The 19,559-nt window shown below is 37.4% G+C and overlaps 1 protein-coding gene across 1 annotated transcript in view; it reads right to left on the bottom strand.

Annotated features, from left to right (window-relative positions):
- Positions 1-19,559, bottom strand: part of PKP4 (plakophilin 4) — a 253,243-nt gene that overhangs the window by 33,476 nt on the left and 200,208 nt on the right. The window contains exons 8-11 of the mRNA XM_060106074.1: positions 15,975-16,163; positions 13,938-14,158; positions 6,789-6,917; positions 5,458-5,671 (exon numbers count right to left, since the gene is read on the bottom strand). Of these exons, the coding sequence (XP_059962057.1) occupies positions 5,458-5,671; positions 6,789-6,917; positions 13,938-14,158; positions 15,975-16,163 (753 nt within the window). The remainder of the gene's footprint in view (positions 1-5,457; positions 5,672-6,788; positions 6,918-13,937; positions 14,159-15,974; positions 16,164-19,559) is intronic.

The raw sequence follows: 19,559 nt of genomic DNA, 5'->3' as shown, positions 1-19,559 counted from the left end.
GGCCCATGTCCCCTTCCTTGGTGCACAACTATCATTTTCTTATTAATTTACTGTCTAATTAGAAATATGGAGCTAATGATCAGGAAAGGAATATGCCTAATTTCACGTTCTTCATAGCGTCTGGAATCCATTGCTGGCATCCAAACATTTTAAAATAAACAGTGTGGAAATATTTTACTTAGCCATATGGATGAATAATAATCTCTTGCTAAATTGGAAGGAATGTGAATATAGCAGTCATTTAAACAAAGTCCATTATTATTCAAAGGCTACTTTTTGGTACTTAACACCAGTGTTAATGGGGTAAGAGAAGCATGATAATTTTGGGACATCTGGTGCATTAAAAGGTAGGCCTGCAGATTCTATGCAATATCTTCAATTTATATAGTTTTAAAAAATGATGCGTTCAGGATGCTCAATAACTTGAAACTCATATATCCTAGCTTAGAAACATATTTAGTTATCTTGAACAAATGAGTTCAACATATCTCTTCTAGTGACAAGATGTTCCCACTTTCCACCCATAGTTTCTGGCCTAGCAGACATTCATTTTATAACCCAACTGGGGAACAACGATACTTCATCCAGCTTTCAGGTTTAAGCACAATAAAGGTAAAAAGTACCTTTGTAATAAAAACCTCAGCCTAAGCACCTACACATATCATCAATTACTGAAAGAAAAGCTCATTAGGTTCCAACCTGGAACATGTTCAACACAATGAAGAAAACACAAGAATCATGTCCCATACTAGGGAACTATTTTAATTAACAATGACAGCCACACTGTCCTGGGAAAATACACTGGGCCAAAAGTATTTTTCCTTCCTACCCCTGCAAATTAAGATGTGGCCAAAAATGCAGGCCCTGGGTAGTTATTACATTCAAAGCAAAGGCAAGACATCTTTTTAAAAGAATAGCTAAAATTTCTGCATTGAAGTGCATTAAAAATGCCAAACTGAAACAAAGGGAACTGGAAGAAAAGGCTTTGAATTAATAACGAGGTTGAATTATTTAATATTAAGGACAATAGAATACCTAGTTTCAAGGGGATAGTAATTTCTTCAAATAGCACAATATTTTGAACACAATGGTTCATTGTGCTTTAACATTTCATGACCCTAAGTTGACTACAGTTTACAGAGAAGAACTCATAGGCCATACCTACAAACGCCAAGCATCGTGCAAGGTTGGCCAGAGCCAAAGTATTTTGTGGAGACACTGGAAGAACATTAAATTTGGAAGGATATCTTCTAGGAGATGGGCAGCTAATAGGGAATGGTGGGTGATGCAGTCACATAGCACCCTGCTACCCATGTTTGGAGCAGACATGTTACAATGAAAATGGTTCAGACGGGGACATGCCTTCCTGGTTAGGAAAGGTCTGGAAGGCTGGATTTGGGGCTAACTGGTCTTCTCTTGTAGGGCTACTCTTAGGCAAAATGAGGTCCTGAGGGCTTATCTTCCTTGCCTCTCAAGTCATACTTAATGTCTTCTTGTTGCTTTCTGGACAACTGTGCTGCTCAGCCTTAATCCCACGAAGTAATGAGCCCCCATCCCTGTGGGTTCAAGCACATGGTGGGCAGCTACTTTGTGTGGAAGCCGTACAGGGGCTCCATGCATTGGATGGCTGATTGGACAAAATGAATTTGGAGGTCCCCTCCAACCTTGTGATTCGGTGATTTAGAGACAGCTTATGAGTATTTGACTTCAGGAATAGTTAATGAAAGAGCTCAAGGTTCTCTTGATTTTGTCATTCTTTAAAATACATCAGGGATTAGTTGCCCTTAAAACATTACTGATCATCAGTTAAAGTTGGTACCACTAAATTCTGGAACTGAGAAATGTGAATAAATAATTTTTCTTGTCTCCCTAAATCTTAACCTACAAATACATGTATACATGTAATACACACACAACCACAAGCAACTATGCTCGATTTATTATGACTTGGTAGTTTCATATTAGGTAGATAGTGTTTATGTACAAATCAAACTTGGGCTGACACTTAGCATTTTGAAACTGGAAACTCACTTCTGAAGTCCTCTGGTCCAACTCCTTTATATATTGTCATTTCAGTGAATTGTTTACACACACTACTGCCATTCCAAAGCAAAGACTACTTTTGAAGAAAACATTTCATAAGCAATCTGTCCACATATCAGTATAAACTGTTACAGGTAAAAGTATAGAGTTATAAAACAGTTCTTAATATTCCCTAACCTGTAAGTATGGCCAAAAAATACTTCTAAAAAATGCCTAAAAGCTACTGGCAGCTACTTCCAAAAAAGAAATATCAGAGGTTGTTGCTAGTTTTATATTGGAACTGATACAATCTATTAGGGAAATAGCTTTTTGCATTATGAAAACTCATATCCTCTTTCAAGGTCAAGGTCCAAGTCTTAAAACTTTTGTGTTCTCAGCAACTTAGTACTGCTCCCAAACAGAAATGAGGATATATGCAGTAAAACATCTAAATTAGCACTCCCATCCAGAGTATGCACCAGGTAAATTAGTACATAAAAGCCCTTAATAGTAAAGTCTGGCTCTTCTTCAAATAAATTTGATTTATTTTAAAATGAAAAAAAAAAATTCACCAAACTTTCATGCACTTTACTTCTTGTTTGTCACTACATCATACAAACCCCTTGAGCTCAGTTCATGAAAGACACTGTTAGAGTTTCTCCCAAGGATAAAACCTCAGAAACAAAAATGCAGCCAAGGCTTCTTCCTCCCATGGGAAATTATGACAGAAGAAGAGAAAAAAGCTGCACATCAAGGATGTAAGGACCAAGTCATGATAAATCTGCCTAGTTAATCAAAAGAGAACCAAATCTAGTAGAAGCTGTGCTTCCAAGGTCAGGTCGACCCTGGGTCACTGCTGATCCCTCAGGGAGCCCGCACACATCATTCTGCAGCTTTGCTGGCTGTACAGGTGTATTACTGGGAGAAATTACTTGAACGTTTACAGAAGAGTTCAAAATCATGGGAAAGAGACATCAAACGAGGAAAGAAAGTACTCACATACTACAAATAACACTGTCTTCCTAACGGGGAGCTTAGGACAAATTTTTGGGTGTAATCACAGTGATTGTGTTAACTTCTAGAATGGATATGTCTATAATTTTTTTTTCTTAATTCTATTTAGCTTGTTCTAATTTTCATTTCATACACACAATACATAGTATGTAAATGTAAATAATTTATTTTTTGGTGTGAGAGGGTTTGATGATGCTTCAAAAGCATTTTATAAAGAGGGAGCTAAATTGATTTACTAATAAATCAATATGTAATTGAGATGTGTTAAAGCATTAATATTCAAATTACATTAGGTCAGGCAGTCCATTCTGGAGTTTAAGATTATATATAAAGTGCATTCTACTTTTAGTACGTAATTTTCATACCTTATTTGAAGTACAGGGTACTTATTTTGAACATGACTATCTTATGAGAAAGTTGATTCCCCTTAACTAAATATTAGATTCAAGATGGTTTGCTACATTTCTAAGTGTTACTGAATAACAGCTGACAGAACCTAAAGCTCTGATTTCATAGTGGAAGCTAGTGGAGAATGGGATTCACTTGGAAAAAATGTCATTAAAACATTTTAAATTAACTATTTCAAGCATGAAAAATAGCATAGCAAATATATAACAAACACCCAGATGTCCACCACCCCTAGCTTTGTTAAATACAGTTGACTTTTGAACAATATGGGTTTGAACTGCACAGGTCCACTTATATGTAGATTTTTTTCAATAGTAAAAACTGTAGTATTGCACAATTGGTGGCTGGTTAAATCCACAGATGTGGAATTGTGGATACGGAGGAACTACATATACGGAGGGCTGACCATAAGTTATATGCAGATTTTCGACTGCACAGAGGGTCAGGGCCCCCAACCCCCAGGTCGTTCAAGGATCAACTGTATTAACATTTTGTCTTCTTTGTTTCAGATTTCTCTTTCTTTTTAAAGAAGTGGAGCCGGATTATACTCCTCAATGCCTTTTTCTCTACCCACACCCTGTAGAGGTAACCACTATCTTGAATCTGTCTTTTATCATTCTAATGAAAAATTTTACCTTTATTGCATGTGCCTATATCAAAAAGTAAAGATAGCCTCAACCTGCATATTTTAAAACTTATACCATAGTGTCATGCTGTGCTTATCATTCTACTAATGTTTCTAGAGATTTATCTATGTTGCTACAGATATCTCTAATGCACTTATTTTAGCCTTTCTATGCGGTTTCACTGTGTGAATGTACTGCCATTTATTTAACCGTTTTCCTACCAATGAATACTCAGTATTTCCCCCTAATACTCTGTTATAAACAGTGCTGTCATTAATCGCCCTCCTGCAGAATTGTTCTCTCAGCTTGACCTCAAGACAAAGCATCACTCAGTTCCTCTGGGACTCTCACTCCCCACGTTGGACCATCGTGGCCTGGCCATGAAATATTTCTCTCATTGTTTCCTCTTCTCCACTGCCCGCCCCTTCTTTCTACCACTGACACAGTCCAAGCTATTATCTCTAGACTGCTGACCTCCTCATAGGCCTCCCAGGTGCCAGGCTCATCGACTTCAAATCAATCCCCCAGCCCTACTGCCTGCTGGAAGAATGCATATAAAAGCCCAAACTAGCCACGCCATGCCCTGTAATCACTCCCACTGCATGTGGGACACAAGTTCCCCAAACCAGGCCTGTGTTTCTCTCTGCTCTTTTCTCCTTTCAGCATCCCCCTCCTGCTGGCAGCTCCGCCCCTATAACCCATGCTGTCTCTGAGCCTCTGCTTGCGACTGGAAATATTTCCCCTGTATACCCAGCCAATGCCTCCTCAACCTTTAGGCCAGCTTTGGTTTCACACTGACCAGAGAACTTCCCTACCCATCTGCTGTGCTCCCAATGCAACCTCTACGAAGTCTAGCACTTGCACATTTCACTGACATTCACAGAAAATCACTTGTGTTCCTCTGGAATCCAAGTGCTACTTGAGGGCAGGGACTGAGTTTTATTCATCTTTACACCTCCAGTACCTAGAGCAGCATCTGAGATACTAACAGGCTTTCAGACACAGGCTGAACTGAACTGGAAGGTAGCCAATCCACTAAGTACAGTTTATTTTCATAATGAAGGAGAGCCAGTCTATTTAAAACAAGTAATTACTATGGAATATGTAATGAAAAATGACGTATTCAGCCCTCTGTGACAAGATATCTGTTAGCTGATACTTATGCACTAACAAGTACAACAAATGATACTAGTCGAGGTGACTGCAGCACTGCAAGTACCTTCTGAATCATTAGATTAACTTACACACAGCCTTTGTCACCGTTGTGAGCACTGTATTGTCACCTCCAACCTAGAACCTCCAAGTCCTTCACGATGCCACCATACATGGGCAGAATCTGGATGGTTTTCAACATCTCCTCCAAGACATGATCACATTCTTTACCCACCTGTGACCAGCTCCCTTACTTCTGCATCAATAGATTTTCTCAACAGTCTCAACAAGGCAGGTATCCCACCAACATTCTTCAGCGCGATTTTGTTTTCATCTGTAGACTTGCCAAAAACAAGGTTTCGGAGGGCACCACAAGCATTCTTCTGAACTTCCAAAACTCTGTGGTCCAAAAGGTCAACCAGATGCTTGATTCCCCCTAACCTACACACCTAGAATGAAAAATATTAGGTACCAGGCCTAAGTGACATGTGGTCAATCAGAGATCAAACAAAAGTCTGTTATGGAAAGATCACCGAAAACATACAACTCCAGATCATTTCAAATGATTATTTTTTATTCTAAAAAATACATGTTCTATAAATTTTAAGGACACTCTCTAAGATGAAGCTCTTTTCATGGGTTCATGGCTTAAAGAAGGGAAGGGAGACTTAGGTGGATTAACGGCCACATGCAGGTAGCATGGTCATAGGCCAGCCCTCCGAATGTACACAGGGATTATGCTGTCACTTCCAAGTGAAATGCACAAATACACAAGCACAACAAAGCTGTATGCAGAGTCGAAGACAACACAGGAAGAGATTTTTGACTGAAGTCATTTGCTTTCTAGAATTGTTTCTCTAGGTGACTCTCCCTAAATTTTCTTCCATTTGTCACTTCATTAATATCTTATGTGAATATTTTTGGGCTTTATTTACTGCATTCACCTTTAGTCTGTAACTGTGTGTTGCTCTAAATTTTAAGGGGTGAAAAACACTTAAGTTCCATATGACATTGCAGGAGAAAAAAAAGGTCTAAAATGTTAAATCTAGCCAATATCAATGACTCACTATGTTTCTGTAAAAACCCCAAAAGCTTAAAATCTGAAATAAAATATTCATATATGTTCTGTATTAGTAATGGTTATAAATCCTTTACTTAATTGTGTGTTGGCACCGATTCTGACCAGAATCTCTTAAAATACATGGGTTCACAAGTACATACTATAATTTGTACCTAATAGATTTATAGAAAATACTTTTAAAATGCAGGTTAAATTGATTTTGTTTCATGTTTTATGAATAAGCTAATGAGTGGACACATGATTTGAAAATGCTAAATGTACTTCAAGAAATCATCTCATCCCAGATTTTCCCAAGAAATATTGAAATGCATAGCTGAGAAGTAAAAGAATAACTGGTATCAGAACACCCCTTGAAAAGGGCCTCTAGATTGCATCTGGTCATTTCTTAAGCACACAAGCACGCAGCTGCTAAACGGAAAGGCACTGCTTGGCCCTCCCCATTCCCCGCCCTGCCAACTCCGGCATCCCAGGCACTGGTCCTGTACCTCCAACTTCACTTTGTTGTCGCCAAAGCACAGGTGTTGCAGGTAGGCTGCTGCGTTTGCCTGAACTGACGGGAACTGGTGCTGCAGCATGTGAATGACTTCAGGCAACTCGGGATCACGCCAGGCAAACTCCCTGCACGAGAAAAACGCGGCTTCAGAAAGGAAGGCCCATGTTCTACCGATACACTGAACAAAACATTTGTCAGAGAAGAGAGCTCAGCGGAGACAATGGGAAGTTATAAAAATCCTAACAAATATATATATATATGTATGTATGTAAATAATTTTTATGCACTGATGAACATATCACAGATGCTTATGAACTTAAAGATATCATGATGCATAGATGCAGAGAAAGATTCAGGGTAACAAAGAGGTTCTTAATATGGGTAACTTTTCCATTCTTGTTTTCCTCCTCCTGATTCTAATTTTACGCCTTTCTACCTATGTAAGAAATTCGCAGGTGTGAGGCTCAGGTAAACAAGTGCACTTCAGCTAGGTGAGATGTCACTCCTGAGGAGGGAGGAGGAAAAGCCAGTGGAAATACTGTGTGCCTGATGATTTTTAAGAAATTTAATATATATAGTTGCTCTTGATTATAAGAAACATAAAACATGATAAAAAATGTTTCTGCAGTAACCCTATATCCAGAGAAAACAACTGTTGACATTTCCCACTGTTTTTTTTTCAACATATGCAGGCAAGTGTGCACATGTGTGTGTACAGAATTTTTTTCAAAGAATTGGATTATTACTAAATAGCACGTACTATTCCGTGCCAGGCACTATTCTAGGCATTTTACGTATATTAGTTCATCTATCCTTAAATTGACCTTGTACGTTTGGAGGCTGAAGCAGAAGGGCTAAGCGACATGCCTAGTGTCACCCAGCTAGTCAACAACAGAGCAACATTTGAACCCAGGCATCTGCCTTCAGAGTCTGTGCCCTCACCCCCGTGCTATCCCACTTCTTGTACAATGAGTATACAATCATATTAAATATACATACATACTTTTATACTATGTTTTTTTCAGGTAACATCACATTGTCAGATTTTCTGATGTAACTTGATCGGCTCACTGTTTGGAATCCTTGTTAAATGTGATTTTATGCTTATGTTACATAAAGACCAGCTTCTTACAAATGGTTCACAAAGCAACAAATCTGCAGACTTTGATAACAGGATGGAGTAAACTGTTAATCAAAAATGAATTAATCCTGAAGAAACTTAAAAAAAAATCTTTAAATTAATGACCCAGTGATACTTCTATGGCCCAGTTTTTAAAGGTCCACAGCCTCTCTGGGAAGGCTCCAGTATGAACTGGTTCATCCACTACAGAGGGTCAGGTCATTCCATACCTGCACACACACATTCGTATCACACATTGGTGCATTCTTACTATGCTACAGGTGCCAGAACAGGTGCTGGATACAAACATTGAATAAGACATAATTTTATGTATGGGGCTTGTATGCCAAACTAAAAAAGTTTAGTCTTAATAGCAATAACATGAATTATTATTTACTGATTTTTTTTATTTGATTTTTCTCTTTCCCTTATCATTCTCATCCAATCCATCAGCAAACTCTGTTGACTATCTCCAAAATATTTAATATAGACCAAATCCATCCACTCTTTCTATCTTGGCTGGACCCTCTACATGCCACTTACATGTTCTCTCTGCTTCAAATATCACTCCCTCCCCCAACTATTCTTTGCACGGCAACCAGATGATCTACTGAAAACTGAAATCAAGGGTGAGATCGAGATTTCCGGCTTGGGGAACAGACTGGATGATGATGATGTCATTAACAGGCATTAAGAAAACCATAAATGCTGAGAGGCAGGATAACGCAGCAGAAAAAGCACAGAATTTGGAGTTAGATTGCCTATGTTTAAGTCCCAGGTCCTTCAATTGTGATGTGATTTTGAAAACCATTTACAGAGAACTTCAGTTTCCCCATCTGTAAATTAGGAACAATAAAACTATCATGTCTAACTTCTTCTTAGGCTGGCTATGATGACTAAATTGTGGTGATGTATATTAAAGTAGTTTACATACTTTGCATTATGAAAGATGTTTTACTAATATTCATCATCCCTGAAAAATGAACTATACTATGTTAACTATTTCTGATGAAAATCTATCTAAAGTCTTTTATATATAAATCTATAAGGTAATTAACAGAGTGCAAGGAGTGTGATTTAATCTTTCCTTGATGACTCAATCATTACAAATACACATTTCTGTTCTCTTTAAATGGCACAGGGATGGTCATTTCCTAGCATCCTTGGGTGCCTCCTGAGCCAGACAACACAAAGGGTGGGCTCCCGCTGGAGATGGGCAGTTAGGCTCAGTTGACACCAACTCCAACCTTGATTTTCAGCAGAAATTTACCCTGGAAAGACTTCTATCAATTCATGGGCTGGCTGGATGGCAGCAATGCTTGCCAAGATTTGCTTCATTAAAACTTAAGCCCAGGGCTTCCCTGGTGGCGCAGTGGTTGAGAGTTCGCCTGCCGATGCAGGGGACACGGGTTCGTGCCCCGATCCCGGAGGATCCCACATGCCGCGGAGCGGCTGGGCCCGCGAGCCATGGCCGCGGGGCCTGTGTGTCCGGAGCCTGTGCTCCGCAACGGGAGAGGCCACAGCAGTGAGAGGCCCGCGTACAGCAAAAAAAAAAAAAAAAAAAAAAACTTAAGCCCAGACTTCTGTTTTTAGCTATGATAGAGTAGTAACCAGTACTGGACTTTGCCTTCCTCCCGTAAACAACCATTAAACTGGACTAAATGTGTGAGGAAACTGTTTTCAGGCCCTAGACAACAAGTAACACAAGAATGTAATCCTTGAAGGGGTGGGGGCATCACCCTGGGAACCCCATACTCACTTGGCTTTCTGCCTGAGGGCACTTTTTGGATCATGGCACAGGAAGCAAGTCCGAATGGGCATGATGGTCTAAGTGAACTGAGGGGGAAAGATTGGAATTTGGAGATGCTAAAGAGGTTAAAATTTGCAGGGCAGGATATTGGAGAGGAGAGAGCTATGCAGAGGAGATTTAACAAGTCTGTGTAAGGATTACGCACAAGTCGTTAGTTGAGCACTGGGATGTACATGTGCCTTGCATGTACATGTACAGGTCTGGTGGAGAATAGCTGCTGCTGGAATGAGAACTAAACCAGGAGTTGATGGACTTCCAGCCCAGTCATAGTGCAGACGTCACCGATCACCTCAGCATTTAGTCTCCACAAAGGCCATGTATAGGAGTAAGAACCATTCTACAGAGTCAGGGCCATGTTCTAGGAGTAAAATAAATCTAAAATAGACCTGTCCTAGCAAAGAACAGGACCAATTGTGACAGGATCAAAAGCACTTGTCAGTAATTTAGTTACTTTCCACAACGTAACTTAGAATCCTAAGAGGAGACAACATAATACAGAGTCCCTACAATGTATTATGCACAACAATCAGCATATAATTTAAAACTGCTAGGCATAAGAAGAAACAGAAAAATGTGACTCTCAAAGATGTAAACAAACAAATAATAGAAACAGACCCAGAGAAAACTGAGATGTCAGAATGATCAGAGGACTTTAAAATGGTTTTTATAAATGTGTTCAAAGACGTAAAGCAAAAGATGTATGTAAGGAGTGAATAGATGGGGAATGTTATCAGAGACATGAAAACTACAAAAAAAGCCAAATTAAAGTGTCAGGAAAAAAAATCCACTGGATGGGCTTAATAACTGACTGGAGACCACAGAAGAAAAACACAGCATATCTGAAGACAGATTAATTTAAAAAAAAAAAACAATATGAAGGATACAGAGAAAAAAGATTAAAAAAAAAAAAAAAGAACAGAACTTCAGTAACCTGTGAGATGATGTCAAGTTATCCCAGGAGAGGAGAGTGAATTTTGGGCCAGAAAAAATATTTACAGAAATAATGGTTGAATATGTCCCAATTTTGGTAAAATCATCAACCAATATTTAAAGAATCTCAGTGAATCCCAAGCAGGTTAAATGTAAAGAAAACTATGCCTAGGCTTATTAGAGTAAAACTGCTTAAGGTTAACAATAATAAGAAAAGTCTGAAAGGCAGCCAGAGAGAAGATACATTGCATAATGAGAAGAACAGTACAAGTGTTGGCTGACTTCTCATCAGAAACAATGGAGGTCTGAAGACAAGGAACAACATCCTTTAAAGGACTGAAAAAAAACCCACCCTATTAACCCTGAATTTTATATCTAGCAAAAGTATCCTTTAAAACGAGTAAATAAAAACACTTTCAGACAAATTAAAGCTGAGAGAATGTGTTGCCAGCAGACATGCAACCCAAGAAAGGCTAAAGAAAGTTCTTCAGGCTGAAGGGGAATGAGTGGAGATGGAAACTAGAATTTATAGGAAGACATGAAGAGAACTATTTACAAATAAGTATGCAGGTGACTATAAAGACCATCTTTTTAACTTAGCTTAATTTCTTTAAAAGACAACTGACTATTTACAGTAAAAATAACAACACTATATTACGGATTTTATAATGTATGTAGAAGTAAAATATTTGACAACAACTTAAAGGTCAAGGAGATGGTAAATGGAATTATTCTGTTGAATGTCACAGCTGAAGCCCTCCTCAAAAAGAACACCATGAATGCTGTCATTCTTTCAGTCACTGTCACTTTCCATAACAAGTACTTTGTTATTCCTTTCAGATGAATTATTTGTACTATTAATAAATTTTGCTTCCAAACTAGATAACTATTTAAAAAAACTCATACATTTCCTTTTATGTATAAAACATCAACAACTTCTTAAGTCTTATAGGGTAGTTTTCAGGTTAACTATAATGTAGCATTAATGACAGAGGAAGTAAGTTTATAAGTGAATAAAAATAGTAAAATTTGCTATTTTAAAAACTAAAAATTAAGTAATAATTATCATGAGTTTTTAATTTCATGGTTTGACTATTCAAACTTTAAACTCACTTGGATTCCAGTTTCAAATAAATAAATGCACCTATTATAAGATAATAATTTATTCATCTTACAAAATGCATTATCAGTAAAGTTTCACATAATCAAAGCTAGCCATAACAGTTTTTTTTTAAATTAATTAATTTATTTATTTTGGCTGCATTGGGTCTTCGTTGCTGCACTTGGACTTTCTCTAGTTGCGGCGAGCGGGGGCTACTCTTTGTTGAGGTGCATGGGCTTCTCATTGCGATGGCTTCTCTTGTTGTGGAGCACGGGCTCTAGGCGCACAGGCTTCAGTAGTTGTGGCGCGTGGGCTTTAGTAGTTGTGGTTCGCGGGCTCTAGAGCATAGGCTTAGTAGTTGTGGCGCACGGGCTTAGTTGCTCCGCGGCATGTGGGATCTTCCCGGACCAGGGCTCAAACCCGTGTCCCCTGCATTGGCAGGCAGATTCTTAACCACTGTGCCACCAGGGAAGTCCGCCATAACAGTTTTATACATTACACTATGAAATTACCATACTATGAATAACTGAAGTATATTATCAGACATGAAATCCTTGTTTATAATGAATCAGCTCATATCAGAGGTCAAAACTGAAGTCTTCAGGAATGCATACTAAACTCAAAGCTCTTATCATATTTCACTGCTTTTCTGGGTAGCTATTCTTTTTCTGCAGATTCAGCCAAGGTATGGTCTAAATTACCTACAATTCAAAACCCTTTTGAGAATTTCTGTATCTAGTAGCATGCCCTAGTCTGTTGTTGTTGTGAGGACTTCAAAAAGATTCCACCTGCTGCAGAGCAACTAAGCCCATGCACCACAACTACTGTGCCTGTACTCTAAAGTCTGTGAGCCACAACTACTGAGCCAACACTCCGCAACAAGAGAAGCCACCGCAATGAGAAGCCTGTGCACCACAAAGAAGAGTAGCCCCCATTCACAGCAACTAGAAAAAGCCCGCGTGCAGCAACGAAGACCCAATGCAGCCAAAAATAAATAAGTAAACAAACAAACAAACAAATTTGAAAAAAGAAAAGAACAAAATCATGGAAAAAATTTTTGACTTAATTATATTGGAGGTGTTATTAGACAAATTATTTTTAGAAATCCTTAAAATAACAGAAGGGTGGCAAATAGGAATAGCAGAACCAAATGTGTGCATACACTGTAAAATATTTTAGGCAAAAGAGTGAATAGGTGGAGTGGTTTTAGTGAAGCAGTGGGCTTCCCATTCAACTCACAAGCATCTTAGGTTATTTTGTTTTAATAACCAAACCTCACTCATGCTTTTAATTCATTAGGATAAGTTGGTAGGCTGCTATAAATGAATTGATAATTATAACAATCTTTCAGTGAAACAACTATTTGTGGGCAAAGAGTGAATGAAATCTTGTTAATATATGCCTTAAAATAACACTCAAGCTGCTTAAAATTTAGAAATAATTTCACTCTTTCAGAAGCTAAAACTCTCTTTTAGTTTCTAAATATCTTTATTTCCTGAATATTTTAAATGACTTTCATTAAAGAGATGAGGCTAGTTTTTCAAAATCAATCAAGTACTAAATGACTCATCTTAATAAAACATGTTTTCTACATGGCCAAATAAAATTAAAAGCAGGAAACATCTATTATTTGCCAAATATTTTTGGCTCATGAGATGTGAGAATTTCTTGTAAACTATTTTCCCCTAAATGGCAGAAAGCTTTTCAAAGGACCTAGTTAATAAAAGCACAACACGGCACTGACCAATATGATTCAAAATGTACCTGACACTGGTCTTTCCCAGTTTAAAACAACCATATGCATTTTCTGAAGCCATCATTTAAGAGGTCAGCCAAGATAAAGGAAAAGGAATAAAATGATCCTTTAAAATCTTTTGTGTAATTCAGACTAAGAGGCTATCCCAGGTAGTTGCCTTGATGAAGTATTTCAATTGTGGATGCTGCAGATATTCACACAGACCTGTGCATTCTCTAACTTATTATTAAAGCACTGAAAGAAGGACTCTATCTCTAAAGTGAAATTAACCTCAATGACCTACAGTGCTGGAAAACAACTGGAAATATTAGAGATAAGGAGTTACTGATATTATAACAGACACGGCAACTTGAAAAAAGTCAGAATGAAGGAACTAGTTGACTCCTGAGATATGGTGGCATTCTGGAGACTCATAACCAGTACTTGCCTGGGGTCTTTTTGAATGCTGTCTATTGATGGGGATCTCGTGGTGCCATCATCAGCTGGTGCTATGTGCTGAAGCCTGTTATAATTGCACTCTTGCACTCGGTATTGTATTGGCCTGTAGGGCTCCGCATAGGTAGCTGTTGTGTTCAGAGCATAATTATTTCTTTGGTATGTAAGGGTACTTCGTTGGCTGGACGTCCTTTGCAGATTTCCAACACCTACTAGAAAGTCAGCATTTTAAAAAAGATTAGTATGTTCTCCACAAAGTGATACTTTTCAAAGTCAAAATATTTTTAGTTTTAAGAAGGGTTAAGTTTTTAACAATTATATAAATTGCTTACTTTTAGATATTACCAATCTAGCTTATTAGTGCTAACGAAGGCACTGAAGTTTTTAACATAACACAAACAATATTTATGTCAATTTTATTAGCAGGAAAGAGCAAAAATGAAACTATAAATCTGCTTACACAGTAGGTCTTAATATGTTTAAGATTTAGTAACAAAACTGAAAGTGAAATAAAGGAAAATAATTAATCTTAGAAATAAATAACAAAATTTCATAACTACATTTTAGCAATAAAAGACAAGTAAGATATTCAAACTTATAGATAACTGAAACCGTCAAACTTTGGACACCTAGTGAATACAGGTTACGTATTTTGATATATATTTTATTTATAGATTTGTGTATTTTGATAACATTGGAAAATATACTTCACAGGAAAGAAGACTGATATATCAAATTCTTCTAAAGCTACTCCCTAAAATTATTGCGTGATGCTATGTATAAAGTACTGTACATTGTATTTAACCTTTCTTTCCAAATTATTGCAGTAGGTATGTCTCCAATGATTGTGTTCATATTCTTCCTGCAATTAACATATTTTAACACTATTTACTTCTTAATCCTAATAAAGAAACTCTTCAATTTACAGAACAGAATGAGTGAAATATTTCTTCACTAACATCTATTAAAAATTGGTACATTCTATCAGGAGAAAAATACCACAGTGGACCAAACTGTCAGTTTTTGGCAAAGAACCAATTCAAATTCAGTCTTCTCCCTCATGGTGTTCTGTGAGGTATGGCTCCTAGAGCTGTGCCTTTAGGGAATTATCATTGCTACCTGGAATTCATTTATGGGCACGTTAATAAATCTGTACTAACTTTTTTTTTTTTTTAAAGCGGCCTCTTGGGACTTTGTAAGCCACACCCGTAGCATAATCTGGCAGCTCACGTGGCCACAGGCTCTAGCTTCTGCTCTATCAGCCGCTATGGTGTGGCACAAATGTGAGTCTGGGGGTGCAAGGGTGTGATGCACTAGCTGCTTATTTTTCTTCTTATTTTTAAAATTATTATTATTATTTTTTGGTCACGCCACGTGGTATGTGGGATCTTAGTTCCCCAACCATGGCTCGAACCTGGGCCCCCTGCAGTGGAAGCACGGAGTTCTAACCACTGGACCCCTGGTGAATTCCCGTTCCCTATTTTTATAACTGCCATCATTGCATTCTGTCCCAGATTGAGTCTACCATAAGGAATATTTATTTCACATTCTATCGCTTAAGAATTCAGAAGAGATTCAGTAACAAAAAAAGAGTAATACCAAATACACTTGGGCTACATACATGCTAAATCAAAGATAAGCCAATAGCTCACGTAGGGATTTTCTCTAAAGACGTGTTCTAGGAAACAAAAATTACAAAGAAATATTCCAAAAAAGGCTTTCCTTTCTATATCTGATATGCTTCCAACCTGAGGAGTCGAATTTATAGCTCAACAAACTTATTTGTGAATTAAAGTATAATCACTGGGTTCACTGATCAGATTGAACTAAGGTAAAAATATATCACTTATAAATAGGTACTAAATGAACTTCTGTTTTACTGTTTATTGATTTGTTTTCACAGCTGCTTATATGACAACCAAATGGGCAATACGAATTCACTCTAACAGGAAATCCATCTCAATAAAATCCTCTACTCTTGGGCTGGTGAAATTGGGAAAGCAGCTGAACAGAGCTGATGCCCACCCGAACCTGTGCGGTACAGTGCTGTCTGCGATCCTTGGAGCTCCACGGTTCCATGGTTTGGGCTGCGGTAAACTGGGCTGTAATAGGTCCTCCCCTCATAGATAGGAGTGATGTGCAAGTCGGGAGACACAGATGAACGAAGGTCTTGTCCAATCTGGCTGTGCTGACTAGCATAGGAACTCCGTAAGCCTACAGGCAGGAAAATTACATTATTAAAAAACTTGAAAACTGTGGTGAGGTTAAAAGTATAACTCCTAAACAACAGGACCAAATGCTGAGTCTAAACACCAAACCTAGTGAGTTTTACAAAAGAGGGATGACAGATACGAACAGGATACCATATACATTCTAAAAATAAAACTTTCTCCTCTGGCAGCAGGATAAAAGTAAATTTTCTAAAAATATATAAGAAATTATTAAATGGTTTGATACTCTGAAATTCATCCCCCAACTGTAAGCTATTTTATGATGGTGACCAAAAAGAGAGCGCCGTCATGTCCCACACCTCTTTAAATCCCAACACTTAAGACGACACCTACATAATAGCGCTTAGAAACAGGCTGATGTTCAAGAACTGTTCTGAACTTTGTCTCAAATCATTCATCCAAGATTTTTATAGAAAAAGGTGAAATTTTATGTTACAAAGTTTAAAATATCATCAGCAGACTAATAAGATTTATAAAGTATTATTTTATTATTTGTTATCACAATTAAAAAAACAAAACAAGTGTTTTTCTAGGAATCCAAATACCAGATTCTTGTTTACCTCCTTTCTAGTGTAAAGGAAAAGTAAAAAGTTAGTGTATTAAGTCATTTCAAATACTCTCATTCAAATTATTAATAATTAATGCAAATTTCAAACCCAAACATGTTATTTTCTTTAAAAAAGTGAATTGGTATATTCTACATTACGATGCTCAGAAATTTGTGAGCTGTCATCATTCCTTAGTAAGTAAAATTTGTCACTTGGTAAGAATACCAACTAAGGTTACATTCCAAATACGAGCAAGAAAAAGCACAAACATATCTGAAGTCAGTCAGCATATATTCGCTTTTAAAAAGACTGCAAATAATCAACACAGTAACTAATTACCAAAAGATACGATCGCTCACATCTTGTTAGCTGAGTTAATCATATGACAACTAAAAGTGAATGGGCCTGAATGTGAGTGATAATTACATGTTGCTTAGTGAGGAGTGGCAAGAAAGTTAATACATAAAAGCTTCTAATATGAACAATTATTACCAACCCCGGACAGCAATGTGACATGGGAAGAAATTAAATGAACAAATGTGGGTTTTGGCTACTGGCTCCTCACTTGCTAAAATGAAGATCACAGTTTTATACAGTCTTATAATTGGGAGCTCATTCAGCCAACTCTTCCCATTTTAAAATTGAGGAAACAGAGCCCAAAAGGAAATGTAGTTCATCCCCTTCAGAGAGCTACTTCCTGGTAGGGCTGAGAGGAAGCCCCCTCCATGATCTGTCATTGCACTGGACAAAGCTTTTTCTCAAGGATCAATGAGACATGGTGTGAGAAACCTTGAACTGGACAGAGCCCTCAACAGACATAAGGTTAAGGAGGGAGGTTAGCTCACCAGGGGTTCATGGAAGCCCATGTAACTCTAAAGACCATATTATGATTGCTGTTGTAAAGTACTCATCTGAGGATTTTAGCTTTTTATTCACTGGCAGATTTCTCATTCTTAGCACAGTATGAACTCCGTTTCTTTATAGAGCCCAAGAGTATCTTGAACAAAAGTTGCAGGCATTAATTTTGTTAATAGTGACGTAAAGTGGGCAGGAAAATGCACCTAGTTCTTGGAAGTCTTATCAGGATGAGGCATTATTTTAATATTCAGTAGAGCCCTTGATTTACTGTGAGACTCTGAAGATCACAAACACTTGGGTGGAGGCAAGCTGAGCCCTGGATGCTCCTGAAGTTGGCTAAGCTGCCTTGGCTCACCACCACAGTGATGTGAAAAGAGACCAAAGCATTCTGCCCCGTTCCGAATGTGATATTCTCACTGTGCCAGGATCTAGCTGGAGTCTTCACTGGAATCCATATAATATGAAAACTTTCATAAACATTTACTATGATTTCACAAGAACGGTAACCAAATGAGCTTGTTACCACTTACAACTATAAAAAGTATCCAATAAACAGCCCCCTGTTACAGGACTATTAGTGAGATGAAATGACTGTATGTGATAGACTATAACAGGAAATAAAAACTTAAGAATTATAGTGAAATAGCAATTTCTTGATATTAGAAGTCTTTGTGAATAACATTATGATGGTAAATATTTTTGTTCACCTACTCATGCATTAAAACAAAAACACACACTACTATAGATTAACATTTAAAAAATTACAAAATTACATAGCCCCTATAGATTAAATAAAATGATTGTGCAGAAAGGCTATTATAACTTAGTATCTTTTAAACTGAAAGACAAATAATATGTTGCAATTCCACAAATACATACTAGCTTACCTACTTCAATGATATATTCCTTGTGATTTAAAACCTTTATATTTTAAGTCAGTGAAAACAAACATAAATTTATCTTCCAAATATGAATTCTTCTTATTCTCAAAACCTGTCTTGATATGCTATGATTATACTGAAATGAATATTTTCAGGCAGACATATTTTTCTGTTGTAGGAAGTAATTTATATACATCATTTAAATTATGATCACCAAAATCCAAGTGTCTGTATCTATTATAAAATATTGCTTTAGGCTTATCAATTAGCAGGTTATTAAGCCTTTGAAATCAGAAGCATAGTAAATATAATGACAGGCACATCACTTTCTAAAATAAGAAAAAAAAGAGAGGAATTTACAAATTAGGATCCACATGCAGACTAATTGGGCAGGTAGCTAGATGATGGAAACCAAAGAGTCCCTAGAACATTTTAAGAAACCCTTTGCTTCTTCTGAAGACTGTCATATTCTAGGAAAAAAAAAATCCATAATAGGCTATGTATAATTTTTTCCCCCTGAAACATAAAGTCTAACTTCACCTGCATTGTCAGAGAAGCAGGTTTTTTAAACCAAAGATCAGCCCTCCAGGGTTAAACATGGAGACAGTCCTTTATGTGCTCACTTTCTTTCCTGGACTTCCTCTTCACTCTACTGCAAACACAGATTTCTGCACAGCTGTTGTTCACACACACAGGGCAGGGCTGGGGCACAGAAATCCTCAGAACTATTTATCTCTTAAGGTTTCCATCAGAGGCAGAATGTTGTAAATGATTCCACCTCACTCTGCTGCATACTTTTCAGAGGCATGCCAGAAAACATCTAAGCCAAAGACACCCCTCTAATGGCTGAATGAAAAAGAGGCAGTTTCTCCACTAGGAATTTCCTTGAGCTCAAAATCAAGTTCAATATTAATTCTTTGTGCAAGATTCTTCAATTAGAAAATTTCAAAAAGGATCTACCTTTCCCAGAAGCCATAAGGAAAGGATATTAATCTTACTTCACAAAATATTAAAAACTTCTGTAAATAAGAAATACCAAAAAGAAAGTCAAAAGACAAATTACAAAATGAGAAAAATACTTGAGAAGTATAT

This window comes from Mesoplodon densirostris, chromosome 8 (genome assembly GCF_025265405.1).
Source record: "Mesoplodon densirostris isolate mMesDen1 chromosome 8, mMesDen1 primary haplotype, whole genome shotgun sequence".
In the NCBI taxonomy this organism is placed as follows: Eukaryota; Metazoa; Chordata; class Mammalia; order Artiodactyla; family Ziphiidae; genus Mesoplodon; species Mesoplodon densirostris.
The sequence above is the reverse complement of the archived record's forward strand: the minus strand, read 5'-3'. Positions and strand labels throughout refer to the sequence as shown.